Consider the following 17,610-nt stretch of genomic DNA (forward strand, 5'->3'; position numbering starts at 1 on the left):
AATATCATTTATTTATCACTGAAATTCACGAAATATATAATATTATCTTATATAGATTATTTAATGTGTGTGTCTCATCACAGAGTTGTTTAGCTAAACTATTTGTATCCATTTGTTATTTACACTCAGTGCTTCTAAAACAGGATTATAGTAGTTCTCTTGCTGCGTGGGATAACAGACAGCAGCGCACTGATACAACAGGTGGGCACAGCGCCATGTAGGAGCAGAATGAGGGCAACACAAAGAGGGAACAGACAGTGTGTAAAGACTCCATTATTGCCTGTATTCAAACAGCTGTGATAAGAAACACAGACTGAACAACAGGTAAAAGTCAGCTCCGGAGGTTTAAGTGCATGCCGCCAAAAATAGCACTTAATCGGTGGCTTACCTGGGGTTGTATCGTGAGCGCGAGGAGAAAAATCACAGTCCGCTGCAGGTGGAGGTGTCCCCGGGGTCGCTCACTCTTCATCTCCGTGATCTTTCCACTCCCGTTTCTTGGATAGAGCCGGGTTATCTTGTGCGCTCTTGTGCTCTCCATCCCTGCGTCAGGGGGTTGGGAGCCGTGCTGTGCGCTCTGGCGGTGGTGATGTCCCTCTTCTCCTCCTCTCTCCCTGCGTCCGTCCGTCCGCCCAGCTCTCCCCCTCTCCGGTCTTAAACCCTGCAGCTCCCGCAGAGCCACTTCATCGCGCCCAGGTCAGAGAAAACCATCCCCCAGCCACCGACCCACAAACACACACCTGAGTCCAGGGTGGATCTCCACTGGGAATGGCACATGCACACACGGGCACGGCACATAAACACACTCCCCCGTACGCTGTATTCCTCGCACCACCTGCGTTAAGAGGCTTTAAAGGTCCAATCTGCAGGCTCACTTGACTTGACTCTCATCCCAATAAGCTCACACTCTCTCCATTCTTCAAGCCTGATCCTCGCGCAAAAACAAACAAAAGAGACACCCTAATAAAATCAATTTGTATATCCACTCCGTGATGAGTGGGAGAAAGCAGGCACCCAAGTTGCGTCTCTCTCCATCAGAATGATTCCACTTTGCCCTGTTCTCATCGAAGCGGCTGGTTGATCATTTGTTAACCCGATACTAAGCCCGGCGGCGACAGTCAGTGTGGACAACAATGAGAGAGAAAGAGAGAGAGAGGGGGGATAGAGATATATAGAGAGAGAAAGAGAGAGCGTGGAGGGTGTGTCCTGGGGCAGGCAGGGTAAATCTGTCTTTCAGCTCTTGTCCGGATGGTTCCCAGTGCGCACCAATACGATCTCTCTTTCTCCCTCTCCAGTTTGCGGACCAACCCAAACTTTTTTAAACATTAGTATCCGCCTATGTCACATTTACTCATGGGATTATCCTAAAAGCGTTTCAGTTCCCCTCTGTGGGTTTCTGTTTCCCTTCTATCTTTTGTGCCACCTCTCGGGTCCCTCTTCTCCATTTTCAGACCTCCGCTGTCCCCGGCTCGCTTCAAAGCACCGCCGTGCCAATTAGGCTAACTGCTTTTCACAGATTGGCGCAGGCTCGGGTGGCCTCTGAGTGGGGAAGTTTCTATAAGCGACTGTAGTTGAAGGCATTCATAACAGCTCTGCTACGGATGGCAACATTTAAGTTATTCAATCACAAATATATGTAGGCCTACCATTAAGCCTGGGAAATAAACAGTATAGGCCTATGTAAGCTTTAAGTAGAGTTTTTGCCTGAAGATGTTAAGCGTCAGGACACACGTGGCACAGCAAAGGTACCTGAACGCACCAAACCTGCAGCTCTGATATTTTATTAAATGATCGTCATACCCACATTTATGATTAGACTTGTTGAAACAGCTGCTGCACTGTACGCACATGCCACTGCTTAATGATGCCACAGGCTATATGGCAGCTCTAAAATATAAAATAGAATTGTAGGGTGAATACTTTCACGGTCTCTTGGGAGTATTTTCCACATCCAGAGCTTGTCAGTTGTATCTAAGATTTCTGCACAATGTACCTTCTTCATGGAGGATGGTATCTAATGAGATGCTGCCTCCCTCCTCCACATGCTTGTTGCTCAAGAGCTTCCCTGACAACCGCTGGTGTTTCCGCGGCCCTCTGCCGTGACCCCGGAGCAGAACAGAGGGCCCTTAAGGAGCACAGGGCTCATTTGCATAGCGGGGCAGTGACCTTCAAACACGAGCTGAATTTTAACCATCCATCCAGAAACAGACATTAGTGGGTCTGCTGCCTGACTGTAACCTAAAAAAGACCAAAGAAGAATCACCTATATAACCATAAACCTGCAACCTCTGAAATCCCTGAGAGGCCATGGCCTGCGAGTGGTGCAGGAGTCTTAGGATATAATTAGGCACGTTCACACCACAGTACTTTTCCCACTTTAGTTCCGATATAGTTCCGAAATGTTGCGTTCACACCAAAAAAATCCGGAACTAAAATTATTTGTACCCCCTTTTCGTCCCTGCTAGAGAGCAGGTACTTCCGTGGGAGAAAAAGGTTCCTATTTCTGATTGGCTGGGCGGATTGCAAACCACGCCCCGTAAAACTCCCAAAAAGTTTTGTGAAGCCGCCATTTTATTATCCTCGCATTAGCATTATTAAAGTTAAAGCCTTTTATTGTCATTATACACCGAGTATAACGAGATTGCAACTCTGTCCCGGTGTGCAAAAAATACAAACACATAACACTAAAAATTAGCATTAGCATTAGCCCAGCGCACAAACGCAGAGAGACTAACTTATGGCAACACAAAAGAAAACATGGGAGCGGTGGAGATGAGGAGGTGTCGGCGTTCTGGCGAAGCTGCTGGGAGTCCCAGCAGCTTCTACTGAAGCCAGTCTCCAACTCCAGGGACTTCGGGTGGCAGCGGCCTGCCAGTAAACCCAAAGCAGAAGAAGAAGAAGTGACGTCAGCGGCTTCATTTGCCTAATCCTCCCCGAGGGACTTATTCCGGTGTGAACGCGATCTGTACTTAGTTCATGAGAACTAAAGAGTTCTCATGAACTAAGTTCTGATGAAGCTTTGTGGGAAAAGTACTGCGGTGTGAAAGCGCCAATTCATCATGGTCTATGGCAGTGGTTCTCAAACTTTTCCCGTCAGGCCCCCCTTTGGAGAAAAAAAAAAAGTTGGACCCCCCCAACACAAATAGTCACTTAATGGGCCAAGTTAACATGTATTAAAATACATCAATATGAACGTGAGCATTCCTTTCAAAAAAATAAAAAAATCACTTTGCTAGAACAGTGATAATAAAACAATGCTCCATAAGTCTGTGTGCTCAAAAAAAAAAATACATAATACAATCCCTTTGCTAGAACAATAAGTTATAATACTTTGCCACTTTGCAATCTGTGCAAAAAAATGAAAAGAAAGAAAATGCTGATATTTGGCAGAAAAGTGTGTCTTATCAGCATTAGTGGCTACAATGAGCCTGTTTTGCACTGCACATTTCTTCAAAACGGGGTTGCAGGCTCAGTGGCGGCGCCAGAGATTTTCTTTTGGGGGTGCTGTGGGGTAGCTTGACGTTTCATAGAGGGTGCTCAAACATGTAGGCTTTCCCATTAATGTACCGGTCGCTACAGTTGAATTTTGTACTGCAACACTCCCCACGCACATACACAGTGTATCCGCGACTGTTACAGTGAAGGCTCGATAATCAGCTCACGGCATATAGGTGTAAGCAGGAGTAAAGTGCTATTATGGCGCGTTTCCACTACAGCGCGGAGCACGGTTTAAGAGGGCTGTGACGTCAGCGGCCCGTCTTTGGTTGCGTTTCCACTTGGCCTAGTACCGGCCGGCGGGTCCTAATTCACAGTTTTTCTGGCCTCATAAAATCGTGGGTCTAGGGCCAGAGACAACGAGGCTGAGTCGGGCTGAGTATGCTAAACTAGAGAGAGCATCGCTGGCAAGGGGGCTACAACTACAACAAGATGGACATATTTGACCGTGATTTAATTGTAATATACGTTTCAAAATGATGCCGAAGTAACAACATACTGATACCGGTTAGTAAAAACCATGAATTAATGCTTTGTCAAGTCTGCAGACAGACGGCAGGCGAAAAACCTTTTAAAATGCGTGTGTTCTAAATGGAGATTGGCTAAGCTAACGCAGTATATGCTCCGACCGTCCACACTCACAACAACGGCCTATACAGACATAAGAGTGATTCTACAATTTAGGGTACATTCCATGTCCATTGATGTCCATTGATGATAATTATAATTATTCCAACTATTTTCTTCAAAAATATCATATTTTGCCTATTATTGGAAAGCATGTTATAATATCACACAAACATTATGTGCATCCTATGCTTTATTTAGCTTGAAATGTGTCATGATGTTCTTAAATTGTCAGTTTTTGCTCTGTCCGTTTTTCAGTTGAGGGTGTCTTGGTTTCAAAATAATGAATAAAAACCATTAAAGTAAATAAAAAAAAGTATTCATTTATTTCAAAAGTCTAAATACTAAAGAATAATAACATCTTTTTAATTGATTTCCTCCTTTAAATAATTTAAATATCTTAATATATGAATGTCCGCAAAAGTTCTGTCAACTATGTTACTAAGAGAACTCCCCCATTTAACTCAAAAATGGTTTGTCCCAATACCATGTTACCAGCATCACATGATGCCATGTTCCTCTTTGGCAGACATTTTGAACACACTGTGGTGATTGTCCTCTAATTTTTTACAATATTTTATGTATAATAGCACATTGTCAATGAGTATATTCATTGACCATCAACAATGTTACGTACATTGTTATGGTTTACAATTGTTTAATGATTTTAATTCAATTATATGTTCAAATGTGATGTTAACCTGTTCAAGAAAATGACATGTGGTCATCCAAGCAAGGCCTACCATTGAAATGATGGGTCAAAATAGGGAAATTGTCAACTAAGTTACCCAGTACTGTAATAACTGTAGTAACAGTTATTACATTTATATCAAATAAAATAAAAAAATGTTTAAGCTTTGCAACCAGTGGATATGTTACACTGAGGAATATACTAACTTGAACCACTGATTGTTCTATTGAGAAAGAACACTTTCTTTGTACTGTTTTGTTGATGTGAAATGCACCCTAAATTATAGAATCACTCATAAATAAAGCAGAGACTGTATTCACCATGACACAGGCAGTCTGTGGTTTGTACTTGTTTAACTTTTGTCTAGTTTCTGAACATATATGAGGAGCTGTGAGCTCTGAGTGCTAACAGCTAACGGCTGTGTTGTTTTTCTGGGGTTCTCTGAAGATCATGTCACGGCTCCGCCTACACTGTGTTACTATAGATACTACCCCAGTTCCTAAACTGTAATGGCAATGCGCCATAAAGTGAGCCAGTCCTAACGAGGCCCAGCCATACCGAGCGGGGCCGAGCGAGGCCGTGTAGTGGAAACGCGCCATAATGGCGGGAAGATTTTTTTTTTTTTAAATATTGAAGTTAAATGCATCAATCTGGTGCACTTTGAGAGCAAAATGAAGAGATCTATGGATACATTACTCAACATCCATATGAAACAGAACTGTAAGCAGATTTACTTTTTCTTAATGGATATTTTACAAATCACTCCCCTTTTAAACTGTATTCTTGTTTTACTGTCATAGTATTTCATAACTGTTTTTCATTTTTTTTATACCTATAATGATCATATAAACGTGTGCCTCGGAAATAATTGTTTACATTAATTAATAACCGTTTGAGAGAGTCCTTTACCTCATTGAGCTGAGGTTATCTGAGCCTCTCAGTCTGACAGGCGAGAGTTCTCCCTCCACCTTGTTGTTGAAAAAGCTCCTTATATCCGTTAGCGTAGCTAGCTAGCACCAGATGCTAACAACGACAATCTCCGGTACCGGTGCGCGCTCTCTCTCACTCGTGCACGCATACAAAATGGCTCGTTCCACACACACACAGAGCCGAGCTTGAATGAAACACAGAGACCCAGACGTACTTGTACTGTACTAGCATATTATTTTCGAATCAATCATTTTTCAAATTATGAATTTCACACATAAAAAAGACATACATTTATTGGGGGTGCTATGGCTATCCTAGGGGTACCTGCAGCACCCCCTAGCGCCCCCCTGACGCCACTTATTGACCTTCCATCCTCAAAATGTACATTACACACCTGTGTCCTACTGCGCCCTCATAGGTTTCTAAGGTTTCTAATGCCCCTTTCACACCGGCGCTTTTCCAGCTCAGGCTCGGAGCTGGAGCTGGAAAAGCGCCGGTTTTTCCTGTTCACACCGCAGCGGCGCCGCGTCATAGCTCCGGAATGCGGTTCACTTCCAGCTCCAAAAAATTGTCGGTCTAGAGGCAAGAGCTTCGGAGCTAAGACGCGGCGTCGCTTACGTCTCTCTTACGTCGAGGCGTGCAGGAAACTAAACCCACCTCCCCTGAACATGGGTCGACTGAAGAGTCTCGTCATGCATGCCTACAAGCAGTAGCGCTGAGCAAAGTCACTAGAAGGCAACCACACACTTATAAAAAAAAAACACACTTTATAAAGTCAGGCAACACTAACCAGGCTTCGTGTGATTCTGTTTATTTGTACCTTACTTTGACCATCCGTTCGCTGTTATTGATCATTGTGGAGAGCAGGCAGACGTTTTGTTTGTTATTATAGCAGCTATCGGATGGAATCAATACATGGGCTGCACAGGTTGTCATGTCCGACTATCACAAGTAGAATCATAATGAAAAATACGCCGGTAAAATGTGCCTGTCGAAAACGGCTTAGCAAGTAGTCAGTTTAGCTTCGGTTGCTATGCTAACATCCCCCATGTTATACCAGAGAGACTTTCATAACAGCGTTGTGATGCCAAACAGCGTCAATTCAGACTGACACACATTCACTTAAGGGGAACTGGGGATATGTATCAGCTGCTTGTGTGACAGTCAGACAGTGAATACTTTAGAGCCGTGTGAGCTAACCCGGAGCTAACGGGAGAATAAACTCCCGTGGAAGAGCAGCCAGCACTGCAGCGGTCGGTAAATGCCGCTGAAACACATTAATAAACAATGAACCACGGCATTCTGGAGAAAAGTATAAGGTTGGAGAAGTCGTTATTTAATTTAATCTGGCTTCGTATGATTAAAAGCAACACTATTATCGACCCGACGCAGTCCCCCCCCCGTTGTTGTGAGCTCCGTTGGGGAGAAAATCAGCGATGTAAACGGTGATGTCATGACGCAGCAGCAGCAGCTGGGCGGTGTGAACAGAGCGGGAGCTGAAAAGGGAAACCGGAGCTGAACCAGAAAAGCTCTAGCTAGGAGCTAGAAAGGGAAAAGCGCTGGTGTGAAAGCCGCATAAGTGTAACTTCCACCGGTCATGCCGACGTCATAACAATTCTGTTTTCAAAAAAACGTTTTTCAGTTTTTTTTGTCATGACAATTTTTCCTCCTGGTCTCTGGTGCCCCCCCTTTGAGAAACACTGATCTATGGTAAAAGGCTAGCAATCCACGTAGCCTATGTATGTGTGTTGTTTCACCTACTCACCAACACCGGAACAGTTGTACAGTGTCAGTGTGTTACTATGGAAACAGAATATTCAAAGTAACCCATTGGTCCAATCCGTGGAGCTCCTCACACACACACACTACACTCTCAGCGGCGAAACTGTGACGTGCTGGGGGGGAGCCTCGCAGCGGCGAAACTGTGGCGCGCTTACACTTAGGTGCGCCGCGTTTGGGGGTGCAGCCCCCTCAGCAACCCCCCCTTCCCGCGTCCATTCGCGCTGTCTTGCAGACCCCACGCAGCAAGCAGGAAATGAACCCAGCTCACACTGTCCGCTCCTCGCAGCAGCGAGCCGCGCAACGTCCCGCCAACACGGCACCCAGACCCCACGCAGCATTTTCATCTGTTTGTCATTACTGGTGTCATTTTCTGGTTGCTAACGCCATTGTAACACATAATCACTGATGTTCCGCTGTAACGGTGGTGGACTCATCAGAACATAGTGGGCGAGCTGACTAATCAGAGCACAGTGGGATCATAGGGAGGGGGGGGGCAGGAGCTCCAACAAGCCGTTTAGGACAGAGTGAATACACATACTATACAGAGATGCTGTATGAGAAACCAATGTGAGTTTGGAAAATTGCACAATATAAATCTATTCTAGTATGGAATTATGATCAGTAGAAATGGCCATGACATGGGACCTTTAATATAAAACACTCAATTACACGTAGCTCAAATTCGTACTTAACCTCATCTTTAATGTGCTTACTTTCCACATCTGTATAAGTTAAACAAACTGCCTTAAAAGGGGAATATAACCAACAACGCTCTTGACATAGGCCAATAAATGTCAGAAATCTCACAGAAGCAGATATGCACTGTCACAAGCTGATTTTTGATCTCACTCCCACGCATAACCCACCGGATAAGTAGAAGTTGCCTTTCAGTCCCTGCAACTGAGAGATCACTGTGTTGGTGAATGGGAAGGCACTAGGCATTTTGCCAAGAGCATGGGACACACACACACAGCGCCCTGGTGGCTAAGGTCAGCGCTTTCTCAAGGCAAAATAAGGGAGTGTGGAAAGGCTTGGGAAACTACAGAAGAATGTGCATTTCTGTGTACCATTGAGCTGACGTGAAGACAATTACTCAGGGCACAGTTTAAGTCCACAACAGGGAGGCCCTGTGTGCGCCGGGCACAGTTGATAGTGCGAGGCTAAATTAAGCTTTTCATGCCCAATTCACACATCACTCCGCCCCACTCATGAATCCAGCCTTTGAGAGGAGGTGGTGGTCCTTATTGGACTTTAATTACTACAGTGTGGGACGGCCTTTGAGATACACTGCAAAACACAGGCATTTACTAATTGGCAAACTCAAACAATTGTAACCATTTGCGATCATCAGATAGTTGTTTAAACACGATTACTAAAACACAGTGAGTCAGTGCATAAAGAGGCCTAGCGTCATGACCACAAATCAGAAGTGCTTGCACTGTAGTATTTAGATCTTATGCTATACCTTTTATGTTGCTCCCACTGCATTACAAAGTATATTACTGCCATTTTGAGTTTTTATATTTATCTGAGAGCTTTAATTACTGGTTACTTAACAGATTATCATTTCCAAAATGAACAGTGCCCAGCATTAAAAATAACAATCCATTTAAACACGATACTATCCCAATTTTTGTATATAACACGTTAAATTATGTCCTCAATTCATTAAAAACATTGAACGTTTTTAAATGAGTCATCAAATATAATCCAGTAAAATAACCCTGGCATATGTCAGGCTACTCATCAAGTGAGCAGATCAAGCATTTATAACCAAACATTTATGTTTTGGTTGCTGAATTGATTTAGAGGGAAAAAAACATTTGTCCTGAATAACAAAAGGATGAAGGAAATACTCTGATACATAACCTTTTGGCAAAGCCTGATGGCCCATGACCAACCAGTAAATGATACTGTAGAATTGATATTTGAAGTAATCAGTCTGAAAACAAATAAAGACCCAATGAAACATGACTGTTTTAGTAATACTATGTATTCTTCAAAGCAACTTGAATGGGACCCTTAATTGGTTTGCTTTAAAAGCAGGAGGGATATAATGATTTGTATGGAGGCCCATGAAGCTCTGAACAAAGTAGTTTGATTTTGATTGCTTCCTTAGAAAAAACTAATCTAATTTATATTATCTATTTATGAGGCCAAAGTATTTCATTATATTTTTATATAAAATATGACAATGTGGGAGGCTTTCAGACCGAGTCCAGTCAATGACTTCATGACATTGGTGTCCTTCTCTCCATCCCTAAATGTATTTTTGAGTCCATTATGGATTATTAAAAGAAAACAACTAGATAATCAACCTATGATGGAGGACATAGTCTGCCATTTAATGTTATGTACATGAAAAGTAATTTCCCCAAATAATCAATACTCTGTGGCTAAATAGGTTTTAAAGATTTTGCCTGGAATAAAAAGCCTATGCATGCATGTAGTTAACAATATAACCTTTGCAATAAAAAAATATTGCAGGCCACATACATTTTCAGCCAAATTCATGACAGCAGGGAAGTGGGCACAAAACTGTTTAAACGAGGTCTAGCCCAACCATTCTTTTACCCACCTAACCCTGTGCAACAGCCCTCAACGTCAGAGGTAGAAGAAAGTAGGTTTGTAGCACCATCTATTGGCTTAAGAAGAAGTCCAACTGAAACATAAACACATGAATAGGTGAGGCAGAGCATTGTTTCAAGGAAAATTAATTTTAATTACAAAAAAAACACAAGCTCCAGGTACAATGTCTGGTAGACCAGACCCCGGGTGCAATGCTTCATGACACACATTTCAAAGAAAATACAGTAGATGCATCAATTTATACCTGGATTTGAGTAAAAAAAGAAACAACCCAGGATGTGATACTGTTCAGTACGATGAAGAACTCTGTAAATGTACCTGAAGTTGTCGACGTGGAACAATAACACAGCATCGTGATGCAAAGAACATATACTTAGATGTAATCCTGGACATAGAAAAAAATATAACTGCTCAGCAAATGTTATTTTCTAAAAATGTATTAGTTCGGGTGACTGCTGTACATTTATAAAAGGCCATGTTGCATGTTAAAAAAAATAGTTATTTCTTAGCAAATGAGATCTTCATGGCGTTCGCTTGTGTGATCTTAAAGCCTTGCAGTGCGTCTCGTGCGGCACCGGCCTGCACGTCAGTCTCAAACTCCACAAAGGCGATGTCGTGGCGACCGGGGACCAAGCGGACCTCCTTGAACCCGGGGAACCTGAATACAAAACAATACAGTCAGGCCTGGCACCAAATTGACAAACAAGAACAATGCAAATCAAATGCAGAGTAGGAGTTGTTACTGACTGGTTGAACAGCATGGAGAGCATGAGCTCGTTCGTCTCCTCTGGCAGGTTGGTGAGGAAGAGGATGTGATTGGGAGGATTTTCTGCAACCTGTGAGGATAAAAAGACATCATAGATCAGGATAGATCCACCATTACAAAATTATGACATTATCATTATTCATAAGGACACCATATCATGTCAGAACACACTACCTGCTGTGGCATTTGTCCAGGCATCTGTCCCGGCATCATCTGGCCAGGAGGCATGGCGCCAGGGGGCATCTGACCAGGAGCCATCCCCGGGGGAGGCATCATGCCAGGAGGGGGCATATAAGGCGGCTGGCCAGGCATGTGCATCATACGGGGAGCCTGGCTCATGGGGGGCATTCCCTGAAGAGTGAAGCACATGTCAATAGCTGTGAGGAAATGTTCCTACAAACCTATCCTCATTTTGCTTTACACAAGCAATGGTTTAGTAGCTGCACCAGAATCTGAAGTAATTTTTTTATTGTTTCATTACAGAATGTATGGATGGAGCACAATAAAGTAGGAAAATACATTTTGAAATAGGGCTTCAATTAAATTATTTTTCACATAGTGATTAGAGGTTTGGTCTATGAAAAGTCAGAAAATGGTTACAAAATAAACACAAGTCAAAATGATCACAAAGCGGAATTTTTTTCTGTAGCTTAATGAAACCATTTATCAGCTGGAGGCACACTTTTGCCTAATTCTCCCTTAATATTGTTTTACTTTTGTTATTCACTTTATTAGTCAGTCTTACAATGCAAGTTTTACTAAAGTTTCAGGTTTTCGCACAAAGCAAACTTCTACTTTGTTTGGGGAAATACATGTTGGCCATGAGAGGAAACAAATACGACAACAATTTCCCAAAAGCTAAGGATTGGAAATACAAATTCTTTGATTCAGTTGCAATATTTGTCCAGGAACCCGGATTTCACAATAGTTAATTTCTCTGTCTACATTTATACTCGGGGTCATTAGTGAATACTTGCTAAACTGTACACATCCTGTTGCCTAAAGTGCTTTACTTACAGGCATGGCAGCCGGTACCCCAGCAACCATCGGGGCAGCAGCTCCTGGTACCCCCTTCTTAGCTCCAGCTGCATCAGCTCCCTTGACCTTTTTCTCTTTCTTTTTACGGTCACGCTCCACAAAAGTCCCCTTCATTTTAGCTATGATGTCAGAGTCCATCTTGGCATACTGGATATGCTGTAGGAAGGGATATTGTATTGTGTCAATCATATGTTTAGTGGCATATTTGATTAATTGTGACGCATCCTATTCGTCTGGTACTCAATGTGTGATTAACCTACCATGGGCTTGTCATAGAACGGAAATCCCTGCATGGATCTTAGAGCATTTGCAGCGCTGTTGACCTCTTTGAAAATAACAAAGGCCTGACCCTTCATCTTTACGTTTCGTGCCACCAAGATGTCCAGAATCTGGCCGAACTGTGAGAAGATTGCGTATAGCGACTTTTTCAACTCTGCAAAAAAACGAGAGCATTTTTGAGAAACCATTAGTTTGATGTGCACTGAAGCCAGAAACTGAAGGCTATACGAAAAAAGGGGGCAAATAACTTACCATCTTTCTTGATTTTCTCATTCAAATTGTTGATGTAGATTGAATGATTGAGCCGTACATCCGGAGCAGCCATGTTCTAACCTGCATATAAGTTAACAACTTAAAACATTCCTTTTAAACCAAAAAGGAGCACAACAATCGATTAGCCGCTAAGCTAACAAGCTAACTTGAATAACGTGGGGTGAACGTTAGCGCAATAGCTATCTACTAGCTTTAGCTTACATTCAGAAGCGTACTATCTATGTGTATCTAGTCTATTCTATATATCCCGATTCTCCTCACTATCATAAAGACGTCCAAATACATTAACTAAATCAACAGATTGGTTTGTTAAATGTCTAGATAACAACAAATAATAAAACTGTTCAGTTCGATTTCGAAGGCATACTCACCACGGACGGATGAATGAAAATCCCGGCCGTCACAAATCCCGTTCTCTGTTCTCGCGTTAAGAACCACGGTGCGACACATCAGATTTTGAGACTACCTCAAACGTTTTATTATTAAATAATGCTGTATGTATTTTAATAGCTACTGCGACTGAACGTAGTGCCACCATAGTATTTAGGTAGACAGACACATTTTGATAAATGTGCAAACTATTATGTTTAGAATTTAGATACAGAGTTACACCCTCTTGGAGGGACATCATTGTATTGCTCAGGTCACAGAATGTGCTTCAACACCGGTTCCTGTTTACATTATAACACATAACTTTACAATGCAGCCAATATTTAAGATATAGGTAAATAATAACAAAATATACAAAGTACTCAGTGCATTTGGTAGATGCAGTGGAGGGCGGTATGACTTGTTTCCATTGGTATGACGGCTCACAATAAACACGAAGAAGAAGAAGCTGCCAAATATGGTCAAAACCAAAACACCGGTGCTGCTAGCTAGCTGTGCTAGTTTCACAAGTGGGTGTGGGACCATAACTTTAGTGTGTGAAATATGACAAGATAAATGCTTTTTGGGAGCGATAACAGAGAAGGTTTTTTCTCTTTGGTTTGTACCAAAACAGCGTAATATCAAATGAAGAACTTTTCGCCCTGCTTTAAGCAACAGAGCTACTAGCTAAGGTAGGAGAGTGTGAGGGGTGGGAGGGTGAAGTAAAGCTGTGGGCATTACAATGTAAATATTGTTAAGAGTTGCTGTAACTTGTCCCTTTGCAAAGACCCACACATGCTTACCAAGCTACCTCTTCTATCAGGGTTAATCCAATAGGAACTCAGTAAAGATGTCAATGGAGTGCCAGCTGTCACCACCTCCTCCTCCTCCTCCTCCTCCTCCTCCACCTGCGCCTCCTGCTCCAGATCCACCACCTCCTCCAGCCTCCACCCACAAGAAGAAGTTGTATCAGACCATAGCCAGCAGCAGGAGTCCGGTGGAGGGGAACCACACAGAGGCCCGTTTACTGCTCAGTCAGAGGGAGAGCAGGTGAGACTTTCAATGAGAAGATCAACTTTTTTTGCAAATATTTAATGATAACCATCTGTTTATTTTGACCATGTACCATTATTTAATTATCTGAAATCAGATGTTATAATTTGGGAAAATAGACAAAGAATAAACTTAATGAACAAGAATATAATGCCAAATTAATGGGAAGAAATATATCATTTAAAAATACTTGATAAAAAAAGAGTGTTTTTTTACTTTTGTATTTTGTGCTTCAGTTTTAGGAAGGACCTGCAATGGATACTGGTGAACACATATGTGCCTTCCCTCATCCAAGATGGTCCACAGTAAGTCTGGAAACTGTGGTGTCAAGCCACACCTAGATCTACATTTGACTAAGAAATCACTTTACAAAGTTACAAATTGCATGTACAGTGGGGCAGTTGTATTGTTAGCTTACATGAAACATTTGCTATGATGTGACTGTATAACTCATTTACCTCTCAGGTGCGGTCTGGTGGCTTTGTGGATGTCCGCTCACCTTCGACAGCCACAGCTGAGTATTGACCTGGAAACTGTTGTTCAGACGGCACTAAGCAGAGGATACACAGCACAGGGTGAAATGTTTTCAGGTAAATAGAGTGTGTAAACTGTGCAAGAAAGACAGAGTTGCGAACAAGAGCAGAGAGGGATGGGTTGCATTCATAATTTATAACCCTTTTTCATTTTGAGACAGTAGAAGTTTTCTAATGCTGATAAAGTGTTGCAGGTACAAATATTTTCTTTGAATATTAAACACCATATGTAGGATGGGATTAAACATGTAGAACTTATATGACCTCGTTTATATTTAAGTAGGAGTTGTCATTTTCCTTCCCTAGCTAATAAAATAGTTTTACACGGTTTATGGTGGTATGTTTAAATGTTCTCATTATGATTTTTATTTTGTCAGCTGAAAACATGGCCCTGCTGGCGGAGGAGGTTTGTGGCTGCAGAGCAGAAGTGCTGTCGGGAGGTTTAGGTGGTGATAATGCTGCAACCGTCATCGCACACCTGTGGGGGAGACAGCCTGTTCTCATCCCGTATCCTAAACCTAAAACAAACTGCCATGGAAAGACTTTACTGTGGTTGTGTTTTTCTTCTGCTACTGATGTCATAACAATGTCTATGATCACAGGGCAGAATTCCTTCACAGTTTGTACAGATATGATGAAGACTATAACCATGAGCCGTGCCAGCGGAGCGGCCACAGAGCGCACTGGGCGGTCGCTTCAGGTAAGACGAGATGGCTGACTCACTGGGGAGGTGTTTCATAAAGAGAGTGTTTTGTGAAAGGAATGTCCTGAATTAACCCAACAAAGGAAGCCAAGATTAGTCGGTTCTTTTCATAAAACTGGTTTGAAACTAAAGTCAGTCTTATTTATTTCACAATAAGACTGAGACATCAAGCACTCATTTGATTCAGAGCAAAGTAAACAGACGGTTAGGACAGAGCTGCAATGTTCATGGCTGGAAAGAAACAAATATGAACCCTTTAACTTTAGCAAAAACAAAATCACTGCAACAAACAAAGCAAAATAGGTGTTTTAGAACTTGTAGATGTATAGGGTGCAGCATCGAGTCGTGGCTGAACCTGTCACTGTGGTCCTGCCTGACTCATCATACTACTTCCCTGATGGCTCCCACAGGATTGTTGACATCCTCGTGGATTCATCTTCTTATTATAGACACATACATTTCCAAACATCTGGTCTACCTATGCTGTAAAATGTATTATCTCTTCGATTTACACACGGCATCTATTGCACGTCTGTCCGTCCTGGGAGAGGGATCCCTCCTCTGTTGCTCTCCCTGAGGTTTCTCCCATTTTCCCCTTTAAACTGTGGGGTTTTTCTCTGGAAGTTTTTCCTTGTACGATGTGAGGGTCTAAGGACAGAGGGTGTTGTATTGTCATACTGATATTATGTACAAACTGTGAAGTCCACTGAGACAAATGTAACATTTGTGATATTGGGCTATATAAATAAACATTGATTGATTGATTGAGCATACTATTTAAAAACTTTGACGTAGCAAACGAGATTCCAGCAATTTATTATTACTTTTAATTATTTTGAAGTAGGATGATTCAATTTGTTCTCTATCTATGATCAAAAGCTATAATAGCTTCCAAATGGTGAATACACCTTTTCAGTGAACCTACAATTGACATTTGGCGTGTGGCGCAGTGGGTTAGTGCGGTTGGTGTTCGGATCAGGGGAGCACAGGTTCAAACCCCACTGCAGTCAGCATGTCGTTGTGTCCCTGGGCAAGACACTTCACCCCAAATTGCTCCTGTGGGGATTGCCCACAGTATTGAGTATGTAAGTCGCTTTGGATAAAAGCGTCTAACAAGTGACATGTAATGTAATTTAAAATGGAAATAAATGGTGACAACGTTTTTAACCATGAGGCAACAGCCATGAGTCAAGTTGAGTGTAATACTGCACAGATATTTTAGATTAAAAAAAGATCTGACTTCAGATCTTATTCATGCAATTAAGTTCCTCCTATGATGTGACATGGATATTCCATGTACTAGAAAATGACTCATGGTGCAGCAGTAAAGAGAAACCTTAGGGGAAAAACTTTGCAGAAAGTAGAATCTGTTGTTGCAGCACTACAAGACAAAAGTTAATCTAAATAAGTATAGAAAACAACAACAAATATAATAGGAGGTACAAAAACTAAAAAGAATAGAATACAAATATTACCGGTGCTATTCTTTAGTCTGGTAAATTGGTTAAGCCTGAAAAGGGATTGTCTTCCATGGTCCCGTTACCACATTTCAGCTCTAAAAACATCAACATGCCACACAATGACCACTTATTCTTGTGCCAGGTGTCCTCCTGGGTTTGGCCCCGGGCAGTGTGAGTGAAGCACACACTCAGCCTGACCCCATGCTGCCCTGGCTCCTCCTCGCTGCAGAGAGCAGCACTTCCTGTCCCTTCGGTAGCACGGCGGTCAGAGAGGTCTTCGTCCTGGCTAAGCAGGGTAAAAGCCTGCGCTACCAGCTGTGGAGCCTGGACAGCGTCGCTCAGAGCAACGAGCAGCTGAGGACGATGGGCCCTCAGAGAGCTCAGGACGGGACTCTGTACGTGGTTCCTCCGGGAGGGGTGGAGGCCGGGCTGGCAGGACAGGCGGTGCTGCTCCACACGAGCAGTAATAAAATGTAAGCTCAATGCAATGTCTGGCACTCAGAGAAGACTCTGATCTGCTTAGAGCATCAGTGAACTCTCAGATTGCAATCAATGTCACAGTTCAACCAAAGAAGGTATTTTTTTTAAACAATCTGATGTCTGCGTGGCTTCCAGAAGTTTTTGAATTTTTTTAAGCCCTTCGGAGTTACTGTTGTTGGCTAATGAATGCAGACGGTGCTGTTTTGATAACAATTCTCAATTTATTTCATTTAACAAGGTTATTCACTGGATAAACCAAAAGCTGAAATGAGCATCTTATAAAGTTAATTTCCAAAAAGTACGCTGCAATTCAAAATGATCCATGTCACAGATCCTTTCATTACTTTAATATAAAGTGCAATTTGTTTTGAAAATGATCTTTCTCCAGCAGGTTTACAATGTGAGAACTCTTGAACGAATTGGTGCTAAACACATCACTGACTGATTGTTTGTACAATAAATTCGTTAAATTCTTAATTGAATACATTGTCATCTTGATGCACTGCCTGCGAACATTTCGGGATGTTCAGTAAAATAACATGACA

General features: G+C 42.4%; 3 protein-coding genes across 5 annotated transcripts in view; 1 reads left to right on the plus strand and 2 right to left on the minus strand.

Annotated features, from left to right (window-relative positions):
• Window positions 1–10,190, minus strand: part of LOC117470400 (protein jagged-1b) — a 47,608-nt gene extending 37,418 nt beyond the window's left edge. For 2 of the 3 annotated variants that reach the window (XM_034115169.1, XM_034115168.1), the window contains exon 1: window positions 389–1,771. In XM_034115169.1, the coding sequence (XP_033971060.1) occupies window positions 389–538 (150 nt within the window). In that variant the 5' untranslated portion in view covers window positions 539–1,771. Of the gene's footprint in view, window positions 1–388; window positions 1,772–10,100 lie in introns of those variants that run through there. The other variant, XM_034115170.1, reaches the window with a different exon arrangement.
• Window positions 10,191–10,219: 29 nt separating this feature from the next.
• On the minus strand, window positions 10,220–12,926 carry snrpa (small nuclear ribonucleoprotein polypeptide A). The gene is made up of 7 exons (XM_034115171.1): window positions 12,839–12,926; window positions 12,447–12,527; window positions 12,176–12,348; window positions 11,895–12,071; window positions 11,052–11,228; window positions 10,859–10,947; window positions 10,220–10,769 (listed from the first exon to the last, which is right to left on the minus strand). Exons 2-7 carry the CDS (start codon window positions 12,517–12,519, stop codon window positions 10,610–10,612), a joined length of 849 nt encoding a protein of 282 aa, XP_033971062.1. The 5' UTR covers window positions 12,520–12,527; window positions 12,839–12,926; the 3' UTR covers window positions 10,220–10,609.
• Window positions 12,927–13,306: 380 nt separating this feature from the next.
• Window positions 13,307–17,552, plus strand: cunh19orf54 (chromosome unknown C19orf54 homolog). Its single transcript, XM_034115334.1, has 7 exons — window positions 13,307–13,528; window positions 13,660–13,886; window positions 14,126–14,194; window positions 14,355–14,479; window positions 14,800–14,929; window positions 15,052–15,122; window positions 16,728–17,552. The coding sequence occupies exons 2-7, from the start codon at window positions 13,687–13,689 to the stop codon at window positions 17,060–17,062; spliced, it is 930 nt and encodes a 309-aa protein (XP_033971225.1). The 5' UTR covers window positions 13,307–13,528; window positions 13,660–13,686; the 3' UTR covers window positions 17,063–17,552.
• The last annotated feature ends 58 nt before the right edge of the window (window positions 17,553–17,610 follow it).

The sequence above is a fragment of the Trematomus bernacchii genome, unplaced genomic scaffold, assembly GCF_902827165.1.
Source record: "Trematomus bernacchii unplaced genomic scaffold, fTreBer1.1, whole genome shotgun sequence".
Classification (NCBI taxonomy): Eukaryota; Metazoa; Chordata; class Actinopteri; order Perciformes; family Nototheniidae; genus Trematomus; species Trematomus bernacchii.